The sequence below is a fragment of the Vulpes vulpes genome, chromosome 6, assembly GCF_048418805.1.
Source record: "Vulpes vulpes isolate BD-2025 chromosome 6, VulVul3, whole genome shotgun sequence".
Classification (NCBI taxonomy): domain Eukaryota; kingdom Metazoa; phylum Chordata; class Mammalia; order Carnivora; family Canidae; genus Vulpes; species Vulpes vulpes.
The window spans coordinates 91,916,657-91,943,658 of record NC_132785.1 but is presented as its reverse complement, the minus strand read 5'-3'; the positions used below and the strand labels follow the sequence as shown (position 1 = coordinate 91,943,658).

General features: G+C 40.4%; 1 protein-coding gene across 3 annotated transcripts in view; it reads left to right on the top strand.

Annotated features, from left to right (window-relative positions):
- The first annotated feature begins 341 nt into the window (after nt 1-341).
- Nucleotides 342-27,002, top strand: part of GCH1 (GTP cyclohydrolase 1) — a 52,623-nt gene continuing 25,962 nt past the window's right edge. For 2 of the 3 annotated variants that reach the window (XM_072761618.1, XM_072761619.1), the window contains exon 1: nt 348-838. In XM_072761618.1, coding sequence (XP_072617719.1) covers nt 499-838 — 340 coding nt within the window. In that variant the 5' untranslated portion in view covers nt 348-498. Of the gene's footprint in view, nt 839-27,002 lie in introns of all 3 variants that reach the window. The other variant, XM_026000657.2, reaches the window with a different exon arrangement.

Sequence of the window (27,002 nt, the reverse complement as noted above, 5' to 3'; positions counted from 1 at the left end):
CTCCACGACAGGGTTCCAGCCCCGACACCTGCCTGCTTTCGGATTCCGAGGACGCTGCCACAACCCGAGGGGTCCAACCCCTCCGCCCCGCTGGCGGGGAAGGGCCCGGCGCGCGTCGGTTTCACCCCACCCTGCAGCCGCCCTCCCGGAGCTCGCGAGGCCGCCCCCCGCCCCCCGCGCCCCTCCCGTGGGGCCGCCCCCTCCCCCGCGCCCGGCCGAGGCCAGGCGAGGGGGCGGGGCGAGCGCCGTGACGCGCGGAGGCTCCGGCCAATGGGAACGCCCCGCGGCGCCGGCCGAGCCGCCAGCCTATAAAAGGGGAGGCACTGCCGCGCGCGCTCTCCAGCCTTCCGCGGTCCCTGGCTGGGAGGGTGTCCGTGGCCGGGCGCCTACTTTCCCCAGGTGATCGTGGTCTCAGCCTATTGCCTGCAGCCGCCGGGGCAGTTTTGTTGCAGCTCCTGAAGCGTCCCAGAGTCCCTCCGGAGGGGCAGCGGCAGGTCCATGGAGAAGGGTCCGGTGCGGGCGCCGGCGAAGCCGCGGGGCGCCAGGTGCAGTAATGGGTTCCCCGAGGGGGAGCCGCCGCGACCCGGGCCGAGCGGGCCGGCCGACAAGCCGCCGCGGCCGGAGACCAAGAGCGCGCAGCCGGCGGACGGCTGGAAGGGCGAGCGGCCCCGCAGCGAGGAGGATAATGAGCTGAACCTCCCCAACCTGGCGGCCGCCTACTCGTCGATCCTGCGCTCGCTGGGCGAGGACCCCCAGCGGCAGGGACTGCTCAAGACGCCCTGGAGGGCGGCTACGGCCATGCAGTTCTTCACCAAGGGCTACCAGGAGACCATCTCAGGTCGGTGCTCCCGCCGCCGCGTGGGCGCGGGCCGCTCCGGCGCGCGGGGCCCTGGGTGGGTGGCCGCGGGGGGCGCGCCCCGGCTCCGGGAAGTTTCCGGAGTTGCCTCACTCTTGGCGCAGCTCGGAGCGCTGTCGCCTCCCGGACCCCGCCTTCGGCCCTGGCCCTGGCCCCGCGGTCCCGCCCAGGCGAGGGTCCCGCGCGGGGCGCGTTTCGGGCGTCCGCGGAGGCAGCAGCGGCCTCTCCCCCCGGGGCCCGGGGCCGGGGCCTGCGCGCAGCCCTCCGCTGAGCCCCGGGTCGCCGGGACCAGGGGCACGGAGCCACCTGCCGGGGGGAGGCCGGAGCCCCTTCCGCCTGGGCTTGAAGCGTGAGCCAAACCCAGACTTGCGCCTGGCGCCTGTGGATGAGAGGGCTTCCTAGGGTCGTTCTTTTTCTTGAGGCCTCATTTTTCGGTAGGTGTGTGTGTGTGTGTGTGTGTGTGTGTGTGACGCTTTGGCTCCGTCTGCTTGGAGCGCTGGGGGTGATGCTTTGTAGCAAGCTCGGGAGACCCGCACACTCACACTGACCTTCCAGGACCCCCGGGTCTTTGGGAAGTTGTCATTCTCTTTTGTCCACTTCAGGTGAACTCCAGCTCGGGACTTTCCCAGGATTTGGCGCTGCTCTAGGCATGGACTTGCCCGGAGTTTGAGGCGTGAGGTTCCTCTGGGTACTTTGCGGTCTCAAGTCCCCGCCCCCATTCTAAAAGCCCAAAAGCCCTAAAGTGACTCGCTGGGAGTCGGGGAGGTTCGCTGGGCTCCAACCGGGGTTGGCCCGATGCTATCCGTGCCCGAGGCGGGTCAGGCGTTCACCCAGAAGCCTGGAGAGCTGTAGGGACGCGGGAGGGAGGATAGGAAATGAAGACTTCGCTGCCTGCTGCGTGAACGGTGCTGGTCTTTACAAACCAGGGGGGGGGGGGGGGGGGGGAAGAAAAAGCAAGCTTCTGACTTCTGCAACTGGGACCGAGGACGTAGTTTTCTCGCTTAAGTCTTCCGTGCCTCTTGGTGACATTTATTTATTTGGCCTAAGAAGCCTCTGCCTTCATCATTTCTCAAGGAATAGCAGTGCTGCTTTGAGAGGTAACATCCCTGCCCCTGTTATTTTCTTGATGGAGTATGCGGCGACTCCCCCAACAGATCCTGAGAAGAACAAAGTTATTTTTGCCCAGTCTTCCACACCCGAAAGGAAGGGTGGGAAATCAGTGCGAGAGGGGTGGGGCCCCAAAAGGAAACGATACTACATACTAACGCCGAGAAATGGACCTTCAGCTCAGTGTCCAAAGTTCACTTTCTTAACCTCTTGATGGTAAAAAAATTCAGAGACTGAAAAGCAGAATTTCAAAATGCAAAGACTAAACTGTCTTCATTCATTTGGTGAATATTCTATCATTTGGTCATATTCCACGATGTAATGAAGAAACCTCTTTTAGGGCTTTACTCATCCTGCCTCTTGTGGACACTGAAAACAGTCTCCTTTGTAACATTGGTCAGACTTTGGAAATTTTGCCAAAATCACAGAAGAGAGGGATTTCTGACTCCCAGACAGGTCACAAAATTACCTAAAGTGGCTCACGAAGTTTAAGTAAGCAAATTGTGAGCAGGAGTTTGTCTCATGAGCTATAGGACTAATGAATACGAAGAACACTTCAGTCTACCTTAGAAACAGTTTTGGTAAAATGTTAATTTATTACTTAAAAAGTCCCTGCACCAGAGACAGAAAGCAGATTTAGGGGTTGCCAGGGCCTGGGGAGGAGGACAGAATGGAGGAGAGTGGCTGCTTATTTGGTTTCCTTTTGGAGTGATGAAAATGTTCTGAAACTAGAGGGTGATGGTTGCACAACATTGTGAATGTACTAAATGTCACTGAATTGTACACTTCAAAATGGTTAAAATTTGAATTTTTTAAGTGATGACTTTTATGTATATTTTGCCACAGTATAAAAGCCCACAGACCATTTAAGAATTATTACTAGCTATTAATTGAATACTTTTTATGCCTTAATTGCTTTATGTGGATCATCTTGGTTTAACCCTTATTTTGAGATAAACACTGTTTTTTTTTTTTAATCCCCATGACAAGGAAACTGAGGCAGAGAGGTTGACAGCTTCAAGTGATAGGGTTGGTGTTTGAATTCAGACAGCCTGAGAGCAGAACTCTTACCTACTTTCTTATGTTGCTATTTTGATATGTCAGTGTATCTTATCTCTAGGTATTTCAAACTATGAGCTATGATCTAACAGTTGGGTTACCAGCATTAAAAAAAAAGAGAAGAAGATGGAGTAGAATGGAGAAGATCAGTTTATGACATGCAATGAGGGTACAAGTTATGAGCTTCTGTGTAGGTTTTTAGGTATGGCTTTTTGTGTGTACTGGCTCCAGATGTAAATATATTTTTTTAGCTGTAGATTGTCATCAAAAGTTTGAAAACCTCTATCTAGGGACTCACACTTAAGGACTTAATACCTATGAATTAGAAGTACATAGTTAGGAGAAGACAAGGAGAATGGTACTGAGTTTAAAGGAATTAACCTCAAATGGTAGTGGTCTACACTTTGGGCCAGTCTGGGTGGGAGAAAGAAGGAAGGATATTTTAAATCTGTAGAAAATATGGCAGAGAGTAATAAAACAATCCTTCATAATCCCTAATTTTTATTTCTTTAGATAGCATAAGTCAGTGACCACTATAAATTGTTTTGGAAAGAAACAAACTTCTTTGAAACTCTCTCTTTTCTTTTTCTTTTTTTTTTTTAAAGGCAAGTACAATTCCTTTTTTAAAAAAATTTTTATTTTATTTATTTATGATAGGCACACAGTGAGAGAGAGAGAAAGGCAGAGACACAGGCAGAGGGAGAAGCAGGCTCCATGCACCGGGAGCCCGACGTGGGATTCGATCCTGAGTCTCCAGGATCGCGCCCTGGGCCAAAGGCAGGCGCCAAACCGCTGCGCCACCCAGGGATCCCAAAACTCTCTCTTTTCTATGCTTATAACCAAGATACTCTGTATCTTTCACGTCTCAGTATATTAATTCCTGGTTAATGGTGTTAACCATTCAGGGTTGTGAAATGGAAAATAAGTTGCTTATAAGGTGCTTTATATTACCCAAATAATTTTTTGTTAATTCTTCCTGAGTGGATTGATGCTAACTTCTGGTATTCTGGGGAATTTGTCATTTCTCACTTTACTGCCTCTTCTCTCCATGACCCTTGTCTAGTAGTGTACTTTCCAGTGTGTACCTTACCATGGGTACATCTGTGATCACCGCTGATGGGGCTATGTCAGGGTTGTGCAAGTCTCCTGGTTACTGTTCACCACTGGGCTGGGAGGGAATCCTGAAAGAGACACTACCCCCTCTCCTAGGAACTGGCTCTCCTTTGAATCTGGCATCACATCATGATCTTTGGAGCAGGTCATCTTTCTCTGTTGCTGTCCCATTTCCATTTAAGCACACCCTACATCTCTTATAGATTCTAAGTTGTACCTTGATGAGGTCTTTCTTTCTTTTTTTCTTTCTTTCTTTCTTTCTTTCTTTCTTTCTTTCTTTCTTTCTTTCTTCTTTTCTCTTCTTTCCTCTTCTCTTCTCTTCTCTTTCTTTTCTTTTCTTTTTTCTTTTTTCTTTCTTTCCTGATTGATTTTAGAGAGGAGGGTGGAGAGGGACAGCGGGAGGAGAGAAGTAGACTCCTACTGAATGTGGAGCCCAACACAGTATGAGATCTCACGATCCTGAAATCATGACCTGAGCCAAATCAAGAGTCAGACACTTAACTGTCTGAGCCACCAGGCACCCCAATGAGGTCTCCTTTCTAAATAAAGCATCTTTCCTATATTTCCAATATTTTATTCAGAACATTAATTAAATTGGAAGGTCTACTGTACCCTGAGGTTCTTGGTCTTCTTGTCCCTGTGTCTGACCCTTCCCATTCCCCGTCTCCTCCTGGGTATAAATGGGAATAACCTCTTCATTACCATTATCTATCAAAGGTTAAGTGCATATACCTTGTTTCATTAATTGTCCTCTTTATGAGTTTATGGGAACACACAGAGTCCTGACTTTTCTGTCATATCTCTAGTTAAAGTAGGTTTTAGCTTGTCTTATCCAGGATGCATAAAGAATTTTCATAAATCAAGTTGACAATATCCCACATTTTAGGAAATATGTGAGCATGTATATAATGCAGCGTGAGGAGATGGTACCACAGGTGATGGACTTCCCTTTTTTTTTTTCCCCAAGATTTTATTTATTTATTCATGAGAGAGGCAGAGACATAGGCAGAGGGAGGAGCAGGCTCCCTGTGGGGAACCACGTTCCTAGGACTCCAGGATCATGCCCTGAGCCAAAGGCAGATGCTCAACCACTGAGCCAACTAGGGGTCCCAGTGATGGACTTCTTGACTGTCTTCTCACAACAGTTGGGGAGTTTTGTCCCTGCCTCAATCATTTTCATTGCAAGATGATATCTGTCCTTTAAAGATAACACAAGATACCACACCTGGGTGGCTCAGTTGGTTAAGACTCCAACCCTTGGCTTTTGGCTCAGGTCATGAGATCACCTGTGTGGGGCTCTGCACTGGGCGTGGAGCCTGCTTAAGATTCTCTCCCTCTGCAACCTCCCCCCTCCCCTCCATGCAGGCACTGTCTCAGTCAGTCAATCAATCAATCAATCAATCACAAGGTTATTAGATACTTTGTTATACAGAAGTGAGTCTTAGCCACTTCATACTGAAAGGTGCTAGCACTCACAAAAGGTTTTTTTTCCTCTTTGAATCACAAATCTTTGTGATTTGCCAAATGAATACTTTTGTAGAACTTGGTTCTGCTTATTGTTAGAAAGAGTACTATGAATAAAGAAGAAAAAATAATGAGGCTGTTGAAGTATATGACTGGAATCTGGGAATAGTCAAAGCTGACTAAAGTTGTTAATAAGCCATGAGAATGGAGGAGAAAAGCTTGTCCTAATGGTTTCTCTTATTTTTTAAATGATTTTTAAAAGACTTATTTATTTGAGAGAGTGTGAATGAGGGGAAGGGGCAGAGGGAGAGAATCTCAAGCAGACTCCCTACTGAATGTGGAGCCCATCTTGGGACTCCATCTCAGGATGCTTGAGATCAAGCATCAGACACTTAACCTGAGTGGAAACCAAGAGTCAGACACTTAACCAACTGAGGCACCCAGGCATCCTCTAATGTTTTCTTTTAAAACTATATTATCTATAAATAGTTTTCCTGGCCTGGGAGGAAAAAAATTACTACACATAACTTTGAAATACCAAACAAAGCCATCATGGTACCAAGTATCATCAGGCTGGTACTTGTTTTAGTTTCATTGTGCTGATATAAAGTATCACAAACTGGGCTGTTTAAGCAACAGATATCTATTGTCTCACAGGTCAAGAGGCTAGAAGTCTAAAATCAAGCTATGGGTAGAACCATTCTCCCTCAGAAAATTGTAGTGGGAAGATCTTTTTTGCCTCTTCCCTGTATCTGGTGGTAGCTGTCAATCCTCAGTATTCATTTGCTTGCATTATTCAGATCTCTGCCTTTATTGGTGTCCAAGTTTTCTTTTCTTTTCTTTTCTTTTCTTTTCTTTTCTTTTCTTTTCTTTTCTTTTCTCTTCTTTTCTTTTCTTTTCTTTTTTTCTTTTTTCTTTTCTTTTCTTTCTTTTCTTTTTTCTTCTTCTTTCTTTCTTTCTTTCTTTCTTTCTTTCTTTCTTTCTTTCTTTCTTTCTTTCCTTTCTTTCACTTAATTTATTTTTCCATGAGAGACACTCAGAGAGGCAGAGACATAGACAGAGGGAGAAGCAGGCTCCCTGTGGGAGCCTAATGCAGGACTCTATACCAAGACCCCAGGATCATGACCGAGCTGAAGGCAGACGCTCAACCACTGAGCCACCCAGGTGCCCCCAAATTTTCCTCTTTTAAAAACACCAGTCACATAGGACTGAGTCTACTGTACTTACACTATGCCTCATCTTACTTTAGCAATTACTCATTTTCCAAATAAGTCATATTCTGAAGTATTTGGATTTTGGGCTTCTACATGTCTTTTTGAAGAGGGAACACAAGTCAACCTATACCTATACCGGTGCTCAATGCTATCATTCTTAAGACTGATTGGAAACTTTACAGTTTTATTTAACAGATTTATTGAGTGCCAGGCTCTGCACTGAATGTTGGGAACACAGGATGAGTAAAACCAGATATGGTTTCTGCCCTTATGGAATCTAGTCTTTTGGATAAAGACAGATAATCATCAGAATCACGTGAGTGAGTGTGTGATTGCAGTTTGAGAAAGGTAAGGATAAAAAGGACACAGCTCAATGAGAGCACTTAGCAAAGGAATTTATCTGTGCTGGGAGATAGGAGCGTGGTGGATGTCTGAGCTGACATCTGAATAGCAACAGACATTACTGATGACTTACTAGGTGCTGAACAGTAATCTATGCTCTTTACATATATTGCCTCCATTGCCCTCACAATAGTCCTAGTTGGTGTTATTCCCATTTTATAGATAAGAAAACTGAGGCACAGAGAGGACCTGCCCAAGATCATATCTTGAAAATAGCAATGTTGGGAGGATGATAGAGCATGAGAGACATTCTGTTTGATTTTAATCATAATACTGTACTGATTTATTTAAATTCCCTCTTTTTTTCTTTTTTGTATTTTCTCTGCTGTTTTCTTTGTTCAGCTCTTGAAACTCTTCTATGACTGGGTATTCTCCCACTGACTCATTTGCAGTATATGCCTATAATTTGAGTCCAGTATTAGGTTGAGTCAGGCTGCAGTAATAAAACTTGCCACGAGAGGGCAACTATTTAATCTTTGATGAATCTTAGATTATGAATCCTGGATTATATGAACCATTCCTAATTCCAGTTTATATAAATGAATATATTCCCTATGGTTCTACATTCTGTATTGAGTCTATGGCAATTAGATTTCGGGATAATTTGGGTTGTGTTAATCAAAGATTGTCTAAACTGAGGTAAATTTGTTATATTCAAGGTTGAGAGGACATTTACTCACTGGAATTTTGTCCAATTATAAGCCTCAATTGCACTTCTTAAGGCCCTTTTAGAAAAGAGGGACTGTTTGTACTTGTTCTTGAATCCCTAGCAAACTGCCCAGCACTTGTTTGAATTAATTTCATAAAGACAAAGACTGACCCCTTCTTAACTCTTATCTTCTACCACAATGTCCTGTGCATAGGTGCTTAATAAATGCTACTTGTTTTATACACTAAAGAAAAATTCAGCGGACTTGTCTTTATGAAAAATGAAAAAAATGATAAGTCCAGCTGGATCTCCTGAATACTTTTAGGTCAGAGGTCATCCTTTAGACATGTTTGTAGTGTCAAAGAGTCCTGCACCTGCAGAAACTCGCCTGTTTGGTGATATAGCTCCTATAGTCAGTCAATATATTATTTCAAGGTATCAGTTGAAGTGACTGGCCTGTTTCCCTGGCACATAAAAAATTATCATGGGAAGAGTCCCTAGATTCAGTTTTTAAACTATCATGGAAGTGTTCACATGTACAGAGAATTAGAATAGTATGATAAGCTGCTATGTGCCTATTAACTACCTTCAACTGTTAACATAAACATAGGTCTCTCTTGTTTCATTCCCTTCGCCTCATGTTCCCTCACTGAATTATTTTAAAGCTATCCCAGATGTTCATTTCATTGATAAATACTTCACTATATCTAAAATATGAAGACCTAAAAATATTATGCTTGAAATTAATAATTCCTTACTTCCAAATATCTAACCAGTATTTACATTTCTCTGATTTTCCCACAGGTGTCTCTTTGCAAATTGGTTTCTTTGAATAAGGATTCAAACAAGATTCATACATTATATTTGATTAATATCCTTTCTATGAATGAATAGTTTCTATTCATTTGTTACAGTTTGCTATTCCTTTTTATCCCCTAATAATTTGTTGAGGAAACAGGGTCATTTTTCCTATAGAATTTCCCACATTCTAGGTTTTGCTTGTTAATTTCTCTTGATTTAGGTTAAAATGTTCCCTTAGATTTATAGGTGTGCCTACCTGTTCCCACCCAGAAAATAACTCTTAAATATAGCAAGAATAATTCATAGGTGGTGACATGTGCTTCTATCAGGAAGCAGCTAAATATCTAGCTGTCTATCTTTTTGTGAGGTTAAAATCGATCAGCTTTAGGTGTTATCAGCCCAATTTATCCATTACAAAGTTCCTCACCAGTCTTTTACCTACTGCTTTTAATAGCCATTGGTGATTGCCTAGATCTAGTAATTATAAGTTGCAAAGTAATAATGTTTGGTTCCTTCCTTTTTAAAAAAGATTTTATTTATTTATTCATGAGAGACACAGAGAGAGAGGCAAGGACAGAGGCAGAGGGAGAGGCAGGCTGAAGGCAGGGAGCCCGATGCGGGACTCAATCCTAGATCCCAGATCATGCCCTGAGCCAAAGGCAGATGCTCAACTGCTGAGCCACCCAGGTGTTCCAATTCCTTTTGATTTTATTTACTGGTGTTCTATTCAGAAGGTGTAGAATAATGCCTTAGGCTATCTTTCCAACTATTTGGTAAGTTTTAAATTATTTAAAATAAAGCTTAAAAATACAGGAGTGTTAATTTCTTTAATTCTGCAGTGGAGATCTATCGCACTGTGACTTAATCTAGAAGCCATAAAATAACATAATTTACATTAAAGACTGAATTTTCATATGTGAAATACCAACAGAAATGAAGTCAAATGACAAAATGGGAAGAAATATTTACAACTCCTGTAAGAGATGACAGTTTAATCATACTAATGTAAAAAGAGATGCTAGAAATTAATGTGAAAGGTCAAAACACAATTGAAAAATTGGGAAGACCTGTAAGCAGACAGTTTATGGGGCAGGAGATACAAATGACTTTTAAACACTTGGAAAGATGTTTGGCTTCACCCTTAATAGGAGAAATGCACATAGACCACCTAAAGTACTTTTTTACCTTGTTAGATTGGCCAGAAATTTGATATTACATTATGTTATTGAAGTGATAGGGAAACAAATATTATGCTGAAAGAGTATCCTTATGGGGGATAATTTAGCACATCTGTCTTATACAAAGTTATATATGCTACTTGAAAATCCTGCCTCTGGGGATTTCTCTTAGATAGATACTTGGACACACGAAATATATATGCTCAAGGTTAGTCACTGTAGCCTTGAATGTGGAAGTAACCTCAATGTCTAGGCCCTTAGAATAGCTAAATTACTCAGAGGAGTTCTATTTTGTAGGAAAAATGGGGTAGAGGGGACAATAAAATGTTTATGTTGGTATTAAGAGTTAGAGGATACACAGTGCTTACATGTTAATCAGGAATATGAACTGGGCAGATAGCAGATAAATGTAGAGGCAAGACTTTTTACTATTTTCAGTTTTTAATTTTTGAGGTATGTGCATGTATTCTCAAATAAATTTAAAATATTGTGGCAAAGTTGTTTCAAATCTAGGAGTAAAAGAAATACAACTTTTCCTAAGGGATAGCTAATAAGAAAAATCTGGTAACTGAAAAACATTTACCCTGAAATTAGAGAAAAAATAGTTAGATATATATATTTGTGAGCTTGATTTTCATTGTGATTTTTTTAAAGGATTTATTTATTCATGAGAGATACAGAGGCAGAGACATAGGCAAAGGGAGAATCAGGCTCCCTGTGGGGAGCCCGTCATGGGACTCAATTCCAGGACCCCAGGATTACGACCTGAGCCAAAGGCAGACACTCAACCACTGAGCCACCCAGGCATCCCCATTGTATCTTTACTGCATGTAGAAAGAGTCTACATTTGAATGTGACCTTCTCTTTTAACAATCTGTATAATTACTGGCATGTCTCTAAACTTAATTGTCATTTTTTCCCTTTTTGTGATGGTGGTGTGGTAATACCTGCTTTGCTTGGGCTCTTCTAAGAATTAAGATGATATATAAAAAGCATATGATATTTAATCTGTTCCTTCTTTATGGTGAGGAAGAACTGTGAGATTGGATTCATTGAGAAGTGTTTTAAGACTATGGAATACTTTGGAGTCCTAAGGCACCAGGTAAAAAGTTCAGTTACTCTGAGACTGCCATGCTGTGAGGAAGCTCTGCCACATGGAAAGGACACATGTGGATGTTCTGGCTGATGGCTCCACCTAAGGCCCCACACAACAGCTAACATTGAACAATAGACATGTGAGGAGATTCCCCCAGCTGACTAGCTAACTCCATGGACACCTCAGGTATTGAGGCATAGAAGCCAGTTGACTTCTCTGTGCCCTACCTGGATTCCTGACCCACAGAATCCAGGGACATAACAAAGTAGTTGTATACCACTAAATTCTGGGGTATCTTGTTATGGACTTAAAACAACTGGAACAAATTTTTAGATGAGGGTGGTTAGATTTGCATTTGTACAGAGGAAAAGGGAGTGACTTAAATAGGCCAAGGGAGGGCAGCCCTGGTGGCCCAGCGGTTTAGTGCAGCCTTCAGCCCAGGGCGTGATCCTGGAGACCCAGGATTGAGTCCCACTTCGGGCTCCCTGTATGGAGCCTGCTTCTTCCTCTGCCTGTGTCTCTGCCTCTCTCTCTCTCTCTGTGTCTCTCATGAATAAATAAAATCTTAAAAAAAAAAATAGGCCAAGGGATGGCATAATGGTTTAAGGCCAGAGATTTTAAATTTGTGAATTAACAGTATAAAGCTGACAGTTGAAGCTGGGAAAGTGCCAGAGCTCCTCAAAGGAGTGAGAGAAGGAGATGAGTGGCCTAAAACTTTAGAAGATATCTGCATTTAGATAGTGAGAAGAGTGAGAAAAAAACCAGCAGAGACAGTCCTAAAAGGAAGTATGAGAGGCAGGAGATCCAAGAGTGTGAGTGTTGGCAGAAGGAAGAAGTCAAACTAATTATTTGCAAATGATGGGATACTCTGTAGAAAACCCAAAAGACTCTACCAAAAAATTGCTAGAACTAATACATGAATTCAGCAAAGTTGCAGGATATAAAGTCAGTGTGCAGAAATACGTTGCATTTCTATACACCAATAACAAAGCAGCAGAAAAAGAAAGCAAGGAATTGATCCCATTTGCAATTGTACTAAAAAGAATAACATACCTAAGAATAAGCCTAATTAAAAAGGTAAAAGATCTATATTCTGAAAGCCATAAAACATGAAAGAAAATGAAGAAGACACTAAGAAATGGAATAGCATTCCATGCTCATGGAATGGAAGAATGAACGTTGTTTAAGTGTCTATACTACCCAAAGCAATCTACACATTTAATGTAATCCCTATCAAAAATACTACTGGCATTTTTCAAAGAGCTTGAACAAACAACCCTAAAATTTGTATGGATGAATTAAAGACCCCAAATAGCCAAAACAATTCTGAAAAAGAAAAAACTGGAGGCATCATGATTCCAGATTTCAAGTTATATTACAAAACTGTAGTTATCACAACAGTATGGTACTGGCCCAGAAATGGACACATAGCTCAATAGAATAGATTACTCAGAAATGGACCCACATCTATATGGTTAACTAATCTTTGACAAAGCAGGAAAGAATATCCAATGGAAAAAAGACAGTCTCTTCAACAAATGCTATTGGGAAAACTATAGCAGCATGCAGAAGAATGAAACTGAACCACTTTCTTACACCATACACAGAAATAAATTCAAAACTGATGAAAGACCTAAATGTGAGACAGGAAACCATTAAAGTCCTAGAGAAGAACACAGGCAGAAACCTCTTGGACCTAAGCTGTAGCAACTTCTTACTAGACACATCACTGGAGGCAAGGGAAATCAAAGCAAAAATGAACTATTTGGGCTTCATCAAGATAAAAACCTTCTGCACAGCAAAGGGAACAACAAAACTAAAAGGCTACAGAATGGGAGAAGATATTTGCAAATGACATATCTAATAAAGGGTTAGTGTCTAAAATCTATAAAGAATTTATCAAACTGAACACCGAAAAAACAACCCAGTTAAGAAATGGGCAGAAGACATGAATAGACTTTTCCAAAGAAGACATCCAGATGGCTAACAAACACATGAAAAAATGCTCGATATCTCTCATCATCAGGAAATATATAAATCAAAACCACAATGAGATACTACCTCATACCTGTCAGAATGGCTAAAAATAACAATACAAGAAACAACAGATGTTGGTGAGGATGCTGAGAAAGGGGAGCCCTTTTGCACTGTTCGTGAGAATGCAAACTAGTACAGCTATTTTGGAGAATAGTTTGGAAGTCCCTCAAAAAGTTAAAAATAGAACTACTCTACAATCCAGCAATTGCACTACTAGGTATTTACCTAAAGGGTTCAAAAATACAGATTCAAAGGGGTTCATGCACCCCAATGTTTATAGCAGCATTATCAACAATAGCCAAACTATGGAGAGAGCCCAAATGTCCATTGACTGAAGAATGGATAAGGAAGATGTGTATTTATATGCACAATGGAATATTACTTAGCCATCAAAAAAGAAACCTCGCCATTTACAATGATGTGGATGGAACTGGAGTGTATTATGCTAGTGAAACAAGTCAGAGAAAGACAGGTATCACATGATCTCACTCATGTGGAATTTAGGGAAAAAAAACCATGAATATGTGGAAAGTGGGAAAAGAAAAAAAAGGAGAGAGGGAAACAAGTCACAAGAGACCCTTAATGATAGAAAACAAACTGAGGGTTAATGGAGGGAGGTGGGGAGGATGGGTTAGATGGGCATTTGGTATTAAAGAGGGCATTTGTTGTGATGAGCATTGGATGTTGTATGTAAGTGATGGATCACTGAATTCTCCTCCAGAAACCAGTATTGCACTGTATGTTAACTAAAATTTAAATTAAAAAGATAATGATACTTTCTAAAAAGAGACAGACATACAGACAAGGAACAAAAGGAAGAAGTCATGAGGCTAGTAGACTAACTACATGAGCCAGATTGCCTAACTTCAAATGTTGTTACTTATCAATAGTGCCTCCATTGCCTCATCTGTAAAATGGGCTTGTAATAGTACTTATCTATCTAATAGGGTTATTGTGAGGATGCAATGAGTATGCACAAAGTACTAAGAGAAATGCCTGCCATCTAGGAAATTCTATAGATATTTTGTACATTAGCCATGAGTACTGAGATTTGATTTGAAGGAGATATTAGTTTCAGAAGCCAGATTCTAGGACTTTAGGGAGTAATTTGACAAATTACAGAAAGCAAGAAAATTTTTGAGGTTTCTTTTCCTGGCTGGCAGGAGCAAGTGAGTTTCCCCTTGGAAAGGCATCGAGATACTGGGTGCTGGATGTTGGTAAATGAAAGCCTTAGGTGTCAGAGAAGAGCATGGGATTCAAAACTCTGGGAAGGTGGGCCAGGTTGTGTATGTATGATTTCATATGATATTCCTGTCAACTTAGAGATCATACCCATTCTAAAGAGGTGGAAACTGAAGGGAGGTTAAGTCACTTGCCAGAGGTCACAAAGCAGAAACCAGGTGTTTGTAACTACAACACTCATGTTCTAATTGACATCATGCCCTCTCAGTTTTTAAGTGCCTGTGTTACAATTTCATATGATGATCCATTTAATATGTGAGGATCATAATATGTAGGAATTCTGCTTTTCTTCCTGAACTCTAGCAAAGAGAAAGCCAAGTAGATTTAGTTTTGAGGCATTTTTTACTACCCTGACTGAAAGATACTTCATGAAGTTTTTGATCTGGGGAGTTCATAAGTAATTGCAAAAATTTTAGCTAAATTGCAGTCAATTCTAAGGTGGATTAATAACAGACTTTTCTCCATTTAATCCTTTGTGTGATATCTGAAGATCAAAATTTTATAAATTTTGTTTAAAACACATTTTAATTGTGTTGTCATTTTATATTTTATAAATGTCTTTTAATGGTTCTATTTGGAAACTTTCCTGTTTTATTTATTTTTTATTTTTAAAAGATTTTATTTATTTATTCATGAGAGACAGAGAGAGAGAGAGACAGGCAGAGGGAGAAGCAGGCTTCATGCAGGGAGCCTGACGTGGGACTCAATCTGGGGTCTCCAGGATCACGCCCTGATCTGAAGGTGGCATTAAACCACTGACCCACCTGGGCTGCCCTCCTATTTTAAATACTAGTTTTTAGGGCTGTATTCTTTATTAAATGCAGTTATAAATGCTTAATATTTTAAAGTAACTTTATCTATAATTGCAATGGTATATAAGTTTCAGAGATACAAACTTTAACTCCTTTTTGAACAATTAGGCAAATATAATACAACATAATTATGTTCCATCTGTTAATTTATCTAAATTGTGTTCCCTACTGTATACTTGTTACTGTGTCAAAATGGATACACTTGCATGTTGTATATATTTTTTTGAGTTGATTCTTTTTAAAAAATATTTGACAGAGAGAGCACAAGTAGGGAGAACTGTAGAGGGGGAGGAGAAGCAGGCTCTCCACTGAGCAGGGAGCCCGATGCAGGGCTCAATCCCAAGACCCCAGGATCATGACCTGAGCTGAAGGCAGAAGCTTAGACAACTGAGCCACCCTAGGTACCCCGAGTTGTTTGAATCTTATTGTAAAATATATATAACATTAAACTTACCACTTTAACAATTTTTAAGTGTATAGTTCAGTGGCATTGAGTTCATTCACATTGTTGTGCAACCATCACCACTATTCATCTCTTGAACTTTCTCATTCTCTCAAACTGAAACTCTGCTTATTAACCAGTTTACTCCCTATTGACCTTCCCTCCCAGCCCTTGGTAACCACTACTTTCTTTATGCATTTAGCTCTTCTAGGTATCTCATATGAGTGGAATCATAGCATATTTGTCCTTTGTGTCTGGCTTATTTCACTTAGCAAAATGTCTTTAAGTTTCATCCATGTTAAGAACATTTTAAAGTTAGAAAAGATCCATTTGGTCCTTGTTTTAAACCAGTAATTCATTCTGTAGAATGTTGTATGTTCTTAAATTTATAAATGTTGTAGCGCCTGGGTGATGCAGTTGGTTAAATGTCTGACTCTTGGTTTCGGCTCAGGTCTTGATCTCAGGGTCATGAGATCAAGCCCCGTGTCAGGCTTTATGCTCAGGGCAGTGTCTGCTTAAGACTCTTTCCCTCTCCCTACTGCTTACTCTCTTTCTCTCTCTCTTTCAGATAAATAAATAAATCTTAAAAATTACAAGTGCCATATTTTTATTTCCTTATTTTAGGAAATCCTTAGAATTGAAGATATATTAAAAGTCCGTATTTTTATATATGCAGTATCAGCTCTGTGAATGACCCTGTACTGTTAAAGGGAAAGCAAAAATGATTGGTCTGGTATTGGCCTTGAAGGAACCTGTGGTCTGTCCTAGCAGGGACCAGACACTAAGTTCCTGTGGAGAGGAGCATATGGAGTTTTGTGTGGTCAGAAGGAAGGCAGATGCTTCTGGTAGAGAGACTTGATAACTATGGAGGAGGTAGCTTTTGAGCTGAACCTAGAAGGAAATTCATTTTGAGGATTTAAAAAATATTTTTTTAATTTTCTATTTTTAAAAATAATCTCTACATACAACTCAGAGCTTGAACTCTCAACCCTGAGATCAAGAGACCTATACTTCATTGACTTAGCCAGCCAGGCATCCCAAGTTTTTTTTTTTGTTGTTGTTGTTGTTGTTTTTTTTTTTTTTTTGTCACTTCAATAGAAAGTGTCCATGCTAGTTTAGAGAAGACTATGGTCTAAATGTTCTGGATTAAAAAGAATACGGTTATATTCATAGTTGTTGGTACCATAGAGTTAAAATTAAATGAAACTTTCAAAGCAATTTGTCAATTTTTTAAAGGTTAGCATGGAAGACATTAGGGTTGGCTTATTTCCCTGATGTTTTAAAAGTCCAATTTGGCCAGACAGTCCTTCTTGAGCTTTACCTGAATGTATGTTGCTAGATGATGTATTTGGTCTAGTTAGTCTAGTATTTATAATCTGGTTGTTCATTTTATCTGTGATTCTTTCTTCTGATTAATCTCCTTGGTTACCTGTGCTCCAAGTCCTGACTCTAGTATCTCTAGACTCTGTCTCTCTTCTCTTATCTGCTCTGACTCTTCATCATCATCTCTCACCAGAAATACAGTGACTTCTTAACTGTTGTCTTGCTGCCTAGCTTGTCCCATTCCAGTCTATTACTGCTGTGATACTATTAAAATTGAATAGGTCTCTTCCTTCTGAAAATACTTGACTGAGTTTTTCATGTTTTTCCTCATGGAAAACATGAGGTGGTTGTGAGATTTTGTTGTATTGCATTCTTTTCCCTGCATTTTCTTTTCCTTCTGTTCCATCACTGTCCCCTCATGAGGGGCAGTGGAGTATTTTCATTTTAGTGCACAGTCTATCTTGAAAAACCACTCTGCCTCATTCTCTCTTTTTCCTGAGGCTCATTTTTCTGAAATATTTGGTCATTATTATATCTCTTCGCTCCTTCTAATTTTTTTCACTACCCTTTTTTAAAAAAAGATTTTATTTATTTATTCATGACAGAGAAAGAGAGAGAGAGAGAGAAAGGCAGAGGAAGAAGCAGGCTCCATGCAGGGAGCCCGACGTGGGACTTGATCCCAGGTCTCCAGGATCACGCCATGGGCTGAAGGTGGCGCTAAACCGCTGAGCCACCTGGGCTGCCCCTTCACTACCTTTTTTGATTTTGGTTGCTAATCATGAGAATCCCCACCCACTACCCATTTATCAACAGCTATTGCTTCTCTAGAGTTCTGTGAACAAGAAACCAGTTTTAAATGAGGAAGTTGGCTGTCCTGACTTCTGCATTGAATTTTTTTGAGTCCAGTTGGTTCAAATACTGTTTCAGTGAAGAGCTTTGCCAAGAACGTACAGCTCTTGCTATGAGGTATGTTTTATGTACACAGATGAGTGTTTATTTTTATAAGTAGGAATCAGAACCCATTTCAACAGAGACCACTGACAAATGTCCAAACAAGGAAACTCTCACTAAGGTAGCTTAAAATGCAATTATATCTATTGTATGGTAAGCTGTTCATGAGCAGCAATGAAGGTGTTAGGCGCTGGAATTCAACTGAGAGTGAGGACTCTGCCAAAGTGCTAAATGATTACCCCTTCAAAATAGGTTAATTTCTGCTAAGAAATTAACAGAAGTTAATGCACACGCAGTCATAGAGGTGTGCTACTGATCACCATCATACATAATTTCGGTGTGTCAGCAATCTCATCCTGCTAAAATGGGAAGAAAAACTAGTCTGGATTAGTCACAGCATCCCTATTTTATGACCCTAGACAAGTCCTTTTCAAGGCTTTCTGGATCTGGTCTACAGGAGGGGCAGTTGGACTAGGAGTGGGACTGTCACACCTAGGTTTCTGGCACATTTGTCAGATTTGTTTCATCACTCTGGTAACTTCCAGCAGCTGACAGGTGAGGTCTATCAATGACCTCAGGCTTCTTTCATTACTAGTGGTGCTGTTTTCCTTTGAAACAGTCAACGACACAGATAGTTTCTATGGTAACACGTCTCTTTTTTTCTTCTGATGCAGATTTTTGAAAAGGTTCTTCATCTATATGCTCTTTAGAGCCTATGGTCTTCTTTTCTTTTTAAGATTTTATTTATTTATTCATGAGAGACACACACACACACACACAGAGAAAGAGAGAGAGAGAGAGAGAGAGAGAGAGGCAGAGACACAGGCAGAGGGAGAAGCAGGCTCCATGCAGGGAGCCTGATGTGGGACTCGATTCCAGGACTCTGGGATCACGCCCTGAGCCAAAGGCAGCTGCTCAACCGCTGAGCCACCCAGGCTTCCCAGCCTGTAGTCTTCTAACCTATCGTTCTTTTGATTAGACAAAGCCTTAATTTAAAGACTTTTTCCTCAGGAGTATTGTAGACACTTGTAGAAAAATAAACAGTAGCTAGTCATATTAGAACTTGAGGTTTAGTCTGTTAATAAGATTTCCTATAAATTAGAAGTGAAATTGTTGGATTTCTCGGTAGCATAGTAATAACAGAAAACCAGTGTTCTCTGTTAGGATTATAACATTTTATTTAAAAAAAATTTTAGGGACCCTGGGTGACTCAGTGGTTGAGCATCTGTCTTTGGCTTGGGGCATGATCCCAGGGTCCTAGGATAGAGTCCCACATTGGGCTCCCTGCAGGGAGCCTGCTTCTCCCTCTGCCTGTGTCTCTGCCTCTCTCTGTGTGTCTCTCATGAATAGATAAAATCTTTTAATAAAATAAAATAAAAATTTTTTAAGATTTTATTTATTTATTTTTAGAGAGAGAATGCACTTGTGCAAGTGGGGAAAGGGCAGAGGGAGGGGGAGGGGATTTCACATAGACTCCTAGTTGAGCATGGAACCCAACACGGGGCTGGATCTCTCTACCCTGAGATCATGACCTGAGCTGAAACCAAGTGTTGGATGCTTAACCGATGCCTAACCAGTGCCACCCAGGCACCCATGACATTTTATTTTACTTTTAATTTTTTTATATAAAATTTTCAAACTCAAAAATAGATAAAATTGTATATGGACAGCTAACATACTTACTACCTAGATTCAAAATTAATGTTTTGCTATATTGGCATGGTCTACTTTACTGAGAACAAATCAGAGACCTGTATTTAGAGGTGAAATGTCACCCTAGAAAGCATTTTTCTTCTTAACCACTTATACTATCCTTAGTAAAATTAACTATTAATTTCTTCCTATCATTTAATACCTAATCTACATTCATAATAGTAAAATTTATACCTAATTCTACACCCCGAATTGTCCCAAATGTCTTTTACTCATGATTTGTTTAAACCAGGACCCCCTCAAGATCTACATATTTGCATTTGATTGTTAGGTTTTAATCTAGAAAATTTCTTGCTACCTCCACCCTCCACCCTGTGACACTGATTTATCAGTGATTGTGAATTGTCCTATAAGATACTTCACCTTTGGGATTTGTGATTGTTTTCTTCTTGTTTTCATTTAACTTGTTTCTCTACCTCTTGTATTCCTGGAACTGGAAGTTAGGTCTAAGGACTTGCTTAAATTCAGGGAAAACATTTTTACCAAGAATACTGTTTTCTTTATACTGTATCACATCAGGAGACATAAAATATTTGGATCTTGAAGATTTAAAGACTGTAGTTTGTTTGAAAAGTGTTTCTTTACTGGTTTCCTAGGATAAACTTCTATAGAGATGTTCCTTTTTTTTTTAAGCCATTTTATTAGTTTGAAGGTTTAATGGGATTCTCCTTTCCCCTGAAACTGTTCCAGTTTCATTTCAAAAAGGTCAAAGTAGCATTAAATTACTGAATTTTCCCTCATATAAACCAAATAAATAGTTGGTAAAACAGTCTTTTGCAAACAGTGTGCACCAGTTCTGGTAGCCTCTGGGGATCAGGCCACTCTTTATGTCTGCTCTCTTGGGCTGGTAGGTGGCTTCTTTCCTTCATCCATGTGTATCACTAATACTACTTTTATTTTAAAACATCAAATTTGTTCTCTTTGTTTCCTTTGCTGTCATTGCCTTTAAGCTTGTCACCTCATGGCTGACTATGAACTCCAACAACTTCTGATTCTGGTTTCTTGCCTCTGGGCTTTCTCTCTTGAGCCCATTGCTCTGCCAGGTTCAGATTTGTGATGGCTAGTAATTAGGCTCTCCTGTGGATGTCAGAAGACAAGGATCAAAATCCAGCTCTCATACTAATGGGTGTGTTCTTTTTTAGCAGGCACTTAATGTTTTCAAATAGAACATCAGTTTGCTCATCTGTAAATTGGGGATAATAACTGTCGCAGAGTAGAGAAGGGCTTGGAAGAAGTTGTGAGCAAAATGTAAAATTTAATTAGAAAAATGCTCTAAAATAGAAGGGCATTTGGTTTCTGTCCAATGCATAGATCACTCAGGCAGTACACATTACTTTTTTGTTCCCTGTATTTCTGTATTTTATTTCCTATAGTATTTCTCTTCCTTATCTTGTCTAGAAAAACCCTTCCTTCCTTTCTTTCCATCCATTCTTAAGGCCTGGATCAAATCTTCCTTTCTTTCTTTTTTTTTTTTTTTTTAAGATTTTATTGTTTTTTATTTATTCGTGAGAGAACTAGAGAAAGACAGAGACATAGGCAGAGGGAGAAGCAGGCTCCCTGCAGGGAGCCTGATGCAGGACTCAATCCCAGGACCCCAGGATCAACCACTGAGACACCTAGGCACCCCTCAAATCTTCATGGTCAATATAGTCACATGTTTTTTACCAGCCCATAAATTTTCCTTTATGTAAAACTATTGCTTCTGTAGTTTAGCTTCTAGGTACTCTCTCCATTTGGGGGGGCTGATTTAAAAAAATTAATCCTAGGGGCACCTGGATGGTTTAGTGGTTGAGTGCATGCCTTCGGCCTAGGGTGTGATCCTGAAGCCCTGGGATTGAGTCCCACATTGGGCTTCCTGCATGGAGCCTGCTTCTCTCTCTGCCTATGTCTCTGCCTCTCTCTCTGTCTCTCATGAATAAATAAAATCTTTAAATTTTTTAAAAAAAAAAATTAAAAAAAATTAATTCTAACATAATAGTGTTATATCAGTTTCAGGAGTACAATATAGTGATTCAACAATTTTATACATTACTCAGGGCTCATCACAATGAGTGTCCTCTTAGTCCCCCTCACTTATTTTTTATTTCCCCAGATCTTAAGTTTCTTGAGGTCATGATTTGATATATTTGTATCTAACTCAGAAACGTGTTTAGAACTTCCTATGAAAACTTAAAAAAAAAGATTTATTTATTCATAAGAGATACAGAGAGAGAGACAGAGACATAGGAAGAGGGAGGAGAAGCAGGCTCCATGCAGAGAGCTCCATGCCAGACTCGATCCCGGATCCTGTGGTCATGCCCTGAGGCAAAGGCTGACGCTCAACCACTGAGCCACCCAGACCTACCTTCCTATGAAAATGATCATGCTACCCTTGAAACTGATTTCTGCTGAGTTGACTGTAGGACCCAACTGGTTAAATAGCTGATATTTTTCTAGGATGTGGGTACAGTTTTCTCTTTTTCTTTTTTTTGGGGGGAGGGGGAGGTACAGTTTTCTTATGTGTGGTCCCCTTTCCTTTCCTTTTCACTGAACCTCTTGGGTCTTCTGTCCCTGCTCTGGAAAGTTGGCTTCGGCTTCTTTGCCTTATCTCCTCCTCCTGTTACCCACTCCACCCGCCAATTTCAGTCTCTGTTCCAAGCCTCCTTTCCTAGATGTTACGGTGTTCTGCAGGAATTGTCACCCTCTGGCTTCATGACGATAGTGAAAGCTTATGGTGGGGAATTACATTGCCTACTGTTCAGTCTTGCTAAACAGCAAATTAGGGCCAGAAGTGTGTCCATTTTTAACCTTCAACTTCTCTTGCCCCTCAAAACCCTATGCTCCCAGCCCATCTGGTCATCAGAATTGCTTGAATTTTTAAAAGATATAATCTCGGGTTCACCCCCACAGCTAGTGAATCAGACTTTCTCAGGGTGACTTGAGAAGCTGTATTTTCCAAAGCTCCCTATGATTGGCCATATATGGGAGCCACTGTTCTAAAACATGATCCCTTCTCCCTTAATCATTTGTCACTGATGATGGTGGCTTGCACACCCTGCTGGTACTTATTTGTCAGATAGGATTACAGATGGTTCCATAACATCTGTCTGTATGATATCTCATGGCATAAGTGAATGTAGGATGATAAGCGATGAGCCTATTAAAGGCTTCTGAAGCAAATGGATAGTTTATCAGATTGGTGTGTTCTTTATTTAGAACGGCTGTGAACCAGACCTTGTTACCACCATCTGTTTTGTAAATTCCATTTACAGTTTAACAGCTGGATTGTGAAAGATATACAAAATTATCCAATTAAAAAACTAAATTTGGGAAGTGTGCATCTTTTTTTTTTTTTAAATGACTCCTTGAATACATTCTTATTTATTTCCTTAGATAGCCTTTTAAGGCTCTGATTTTTGTCTCCCACAAATTTTCGGAGTATGAACTGAGACCAGATTGGGAGTTTTTAGGCTTGGAGGCTTGGATAATTTTGAGAGTTAATAATGTATAGGATTCACAGCCTTCAGTTTTATCTATAAAAAAAATCTGAGTGTTTAAAACAGGTGCTTTTCCCTACCTCAGTACAGAAAGCTGCTAGTCACTGCCGTGGCACATCTCAAAAGGTGACTGACCAGTGAGGTTGGGAGGAGAACTGTGTTGTAATTTGGCTTTGATCTCCATACCCCTAGAGTGGGTGCAAGCCAGGTACCTGGGAGTCCTGTTAAATTCCTTCTCTAAAACCATTCTCTTACCTGTGAGGACCCTGTAGCTCAGGTCATAGTTGGTACAAAGTTCAAATGAGAGCTCGGGTCTTTGGACTTTTAAAATTCATTTCTTCTAATTTACCAGTCTACTTTTTGAACCACTGTGTGTGTGGATTTCTAAGAGTTAAGTAATGATGTCTGGGTAGAGAAGTTGTATGCACTTCCATTTTCTCATTTCAGTATTTCAGTATCTTGTAAATAAACCACGGCAAACATTACTGTTGTAATGAGGAAGAAGTTTTGGCTAATAAAGATAGCTTCGTATGTGAAAAACTATCCCTCAACAACAGACACTGTGTTCATGACAAGCCCAGCCAAGAGGATGGGAATAGCTCTCCAGGATTTTATTTGCTGAACAAAACATGCATATCAGTAATATTTTGAGGGCAGTCAGTACATTTATTTATTTCAGTAGCCTTGGCTACATTTCTTTTTACAGTTTTATTGAGATATAATTGACATGCAACATGGTGTAAGTTTAAGGTGTACAACATGTTGATTTGATACACTTACATATCGCCGTTAATTACCACTGTAGATTAGCTAACACCCATCACATTACAAAATTACTGTTTCTTTTCTTGTGGTGAAAACATTTAAGATCTACTTTCTTATCAACTTTCAAGTATGTAGTACAATATTGTTCATTATATTAAAAAAGGCGCTCATTAGAAAAAACTGTTCATCAAATCCCCAGAATTTATTCATCTTTACTAGAAGTATATTTTCTTTGACCAACATCTCCCCGTATTTCCCTTTCCCATCCCTTTGTAACCAACTCTTTTTCTAAGAGTTTAGTTTTTTTTTTAGATTCTACATGTAACTGAGATCATACAGTATTTGTTTATCTCTGACTTGTTTTACTTAGCATAATGCCATCAAGATCTATCCATGTTGTCTTCTCTATATTTTATTTTTTAATTTAATTTTTCTTTAAGATTAAGTGATTTCTGTACCCAGTGTGGGGCTTGAACTTACAACCCCAGGTCGAGAGTCTCATGCTCTACTGACTGAACCAGCCAGGTGCACCCTTGGCTATATTTTAATTGCTTACAAGCAACATGGGAATTTATCTCTGCCAGGGGTGACATGAATGAAAATTTCCAAAATAACCGAACTTTTACTTTTCTCTGCAATGCAGTGGATCTTTCCTGCTGACAGACTTGCAGTTTATGAAGTAAGTTCATGGAACATATCAGAACTGTGCCACAGCTAGCTCTGCTTCCTCCAGCAGATAGTATCAATGGTTGTCCAAAGTCATCTTAGTTTCCACCGTTATGTCAGTCTGTGGAATGTTTGATTCATGCTTTTTGGCTAAGTTTTACAAATGTTAGTTCTATCTTGTTAAGTGCAAGAAGCCATGAGTGTTGGAAGTGCTAATAAGAGGTGTACCATCATGATGGAAATGAAAGCAGAGATAGTTATTTTCTTCCTTTTAATTTGTTTTAACATTGCCCTTACTTGTAGGACAAATTTTTCAAAAAAGGGGTAGAATGCAAAATGTTTTAATGTCACACTGAGGGCTGAAGAAGCCTTTATTTTTATTGCAGAAAGTGATCTAGGGAAGTTTCTGGAGGAGTTTGCAGCATTGAATGAAGCAGGCTCTATCTTTCCTGTGTAATTGGCCTCTAGCATCAGACCTTCTATGCGAAAGTAACCTCAGTTTCTTGATTTTCTTTTTCATGAAAAAAGAACAAAACACCAGCATGTGCATGAACAACTAAATAACATTTTTAAAAAAATATTTTTTTTATTCATGAGAAACACACAGAGAGAGGCAGAGACTCAGGCAGAGGGAGAAGCAGGCTCTGTACAGGGAGCCCAATGTGAGACTTGATCCCAGGGCCCCAGGATCACACCCTGAGCCAAAGGCAGACATCAACCACTGAGCCATCCAGGCATCCCACATTTTTAAAAAAGATTTTATTTATTTATTCTTGAGACACACACACACACACACACACACACACACACACACAGACACACAGGCAAAGACACAGGCAGAGGGAGAAGCAGGCCCCCTGCAAGGAGCCCAGTGTGGGACTCCATCCCAGATCCTAGGATTGCGCCTTGAGCCAAAGGCAGACATACATCCGCTGAGCCACCCAGGCGTCCTCCACATTTTTTTTATTAATATCTCAAATATACAAGGAAAAGTACAAAGAATTAGTTTAACCAACATTCATCCAGTTTTAACAAATCTTAATATTTTTTATAATTGCTTTTGAAAACACAGATGAAGTTTCATAGATACTTCTTTCTGATCCTGTTACCCTTTCTCCACAGAGCTGACCACTATCCTGAATTTGACCTCTACTCTTATGCCTATTTTTATACTTTTATTTCATGTGAATGTCCATAAAAATGTAATTTTGCTTCTACTTCATTTACAGGATCATACTATAGTTATCTGCTATTGCTTCTAATACTTGATTTTTTTCATTGGATGTTGTTGCAAGAAATAATAAATTCGGCTTAGATTCACTCACTTTTACTGCTAGGTCATATTTTTTGTATGACTCTACCCAAATTGTGTAATTGCTCTTCTGATGCACTTTTAAATTTCCTAATGTTGCTATTATCAGTGATGCTGCAATAACAATTCTTCTGTTCCTTTGGCCATGTGAGTTTCTTTGGGGTCCTTTCTTTGAAATCTATCTTTTTTTTTAAAGATTTTATTTATTTATTCATGAGAGAGAGAGAGAGAGAGAGGCAGAGGGACAAGCAGGCTTCATGCAGGGAGCTTGACATAGGACTCGATTCTGGGTCTCCAGGATCAGGCCCTGGACTGAAGGCAGCGCTAAACCACTGAGCCACCCGGGCTGCCCTGAAATCTATCTTAAGGAAATAAAATCACAGGGGTAAATAAATTAAAATGTATTAATTAGATAAAATGGAAGCTGTAGGTTTAATTCTGTGTCTGAGCATGGCATATAGGGCACTGTGTGGAAACTTACAGCCTTAAGCTACAATGCCTGCCTCCAAGGTTGGGAGAAATTAAATACATAACAGTGGTACCGGGAGGTGTGATGAAATAAGTGCTGTATGCTGGTAGAGGCAGCTCTGATGTTGGAGGGTTTGGGTTAATGATTCAGACCTTTCTCCACTAAGTCAGAGTAAGCTTGACTTTGTTAGTCCTTTGGGTTGATTTAACTCCAGCCAAGAGCAAAGAGACTTTTCACACCTTTTTAGCTCTCACTGACTGTGTGTTGCTCTCTTAGTTCTAAAATCAGGAGGCAGGCCTCATTCTTTTTCCTATCCCTTAGGATGGATGCACCTTCAATGTTCCCAGTCTTTTTTCACTGTCTATTAATGCTGTTCTCCAGGAAGGTGCATGGGGTGTGAAATTCTGGCTTCCTCAGAGATCTCTTGTTTTTAGTGCTGATCACCAAACATCCTAGATGATGCTAATTATATTACTATTCATTCAAAAGCAAATTTATTTAGATGGAATTTTTCTTTTGTCTCCCAGAAGAGAGATTTTTATTCTTGCCCCCTTTTACTCTTGCAGAAGCAAGCTCATATTTCTTATATTACTGTGTTCGAGTAGCAGCATTTTGAAGGTGTGAAGATTCTGTGTAGCAGCATAGAACATGGACTACAACTTTAATACAGGGGTTCTCAAAGTATGGTTCCCAGACCAGGGGCATTAGCATCTTCCAGGAACCTGTTAGAATTGCCAATTCTCAGTCCCACCCAGACTTACTGAATCAGAAACTCTGGGACTGGGGTCCAGTGATTGGTATTTTAACAAGCCCCCGCTGGGGGAGTCTAAGAAGCACCCTGCTTCAGAGGGAGCT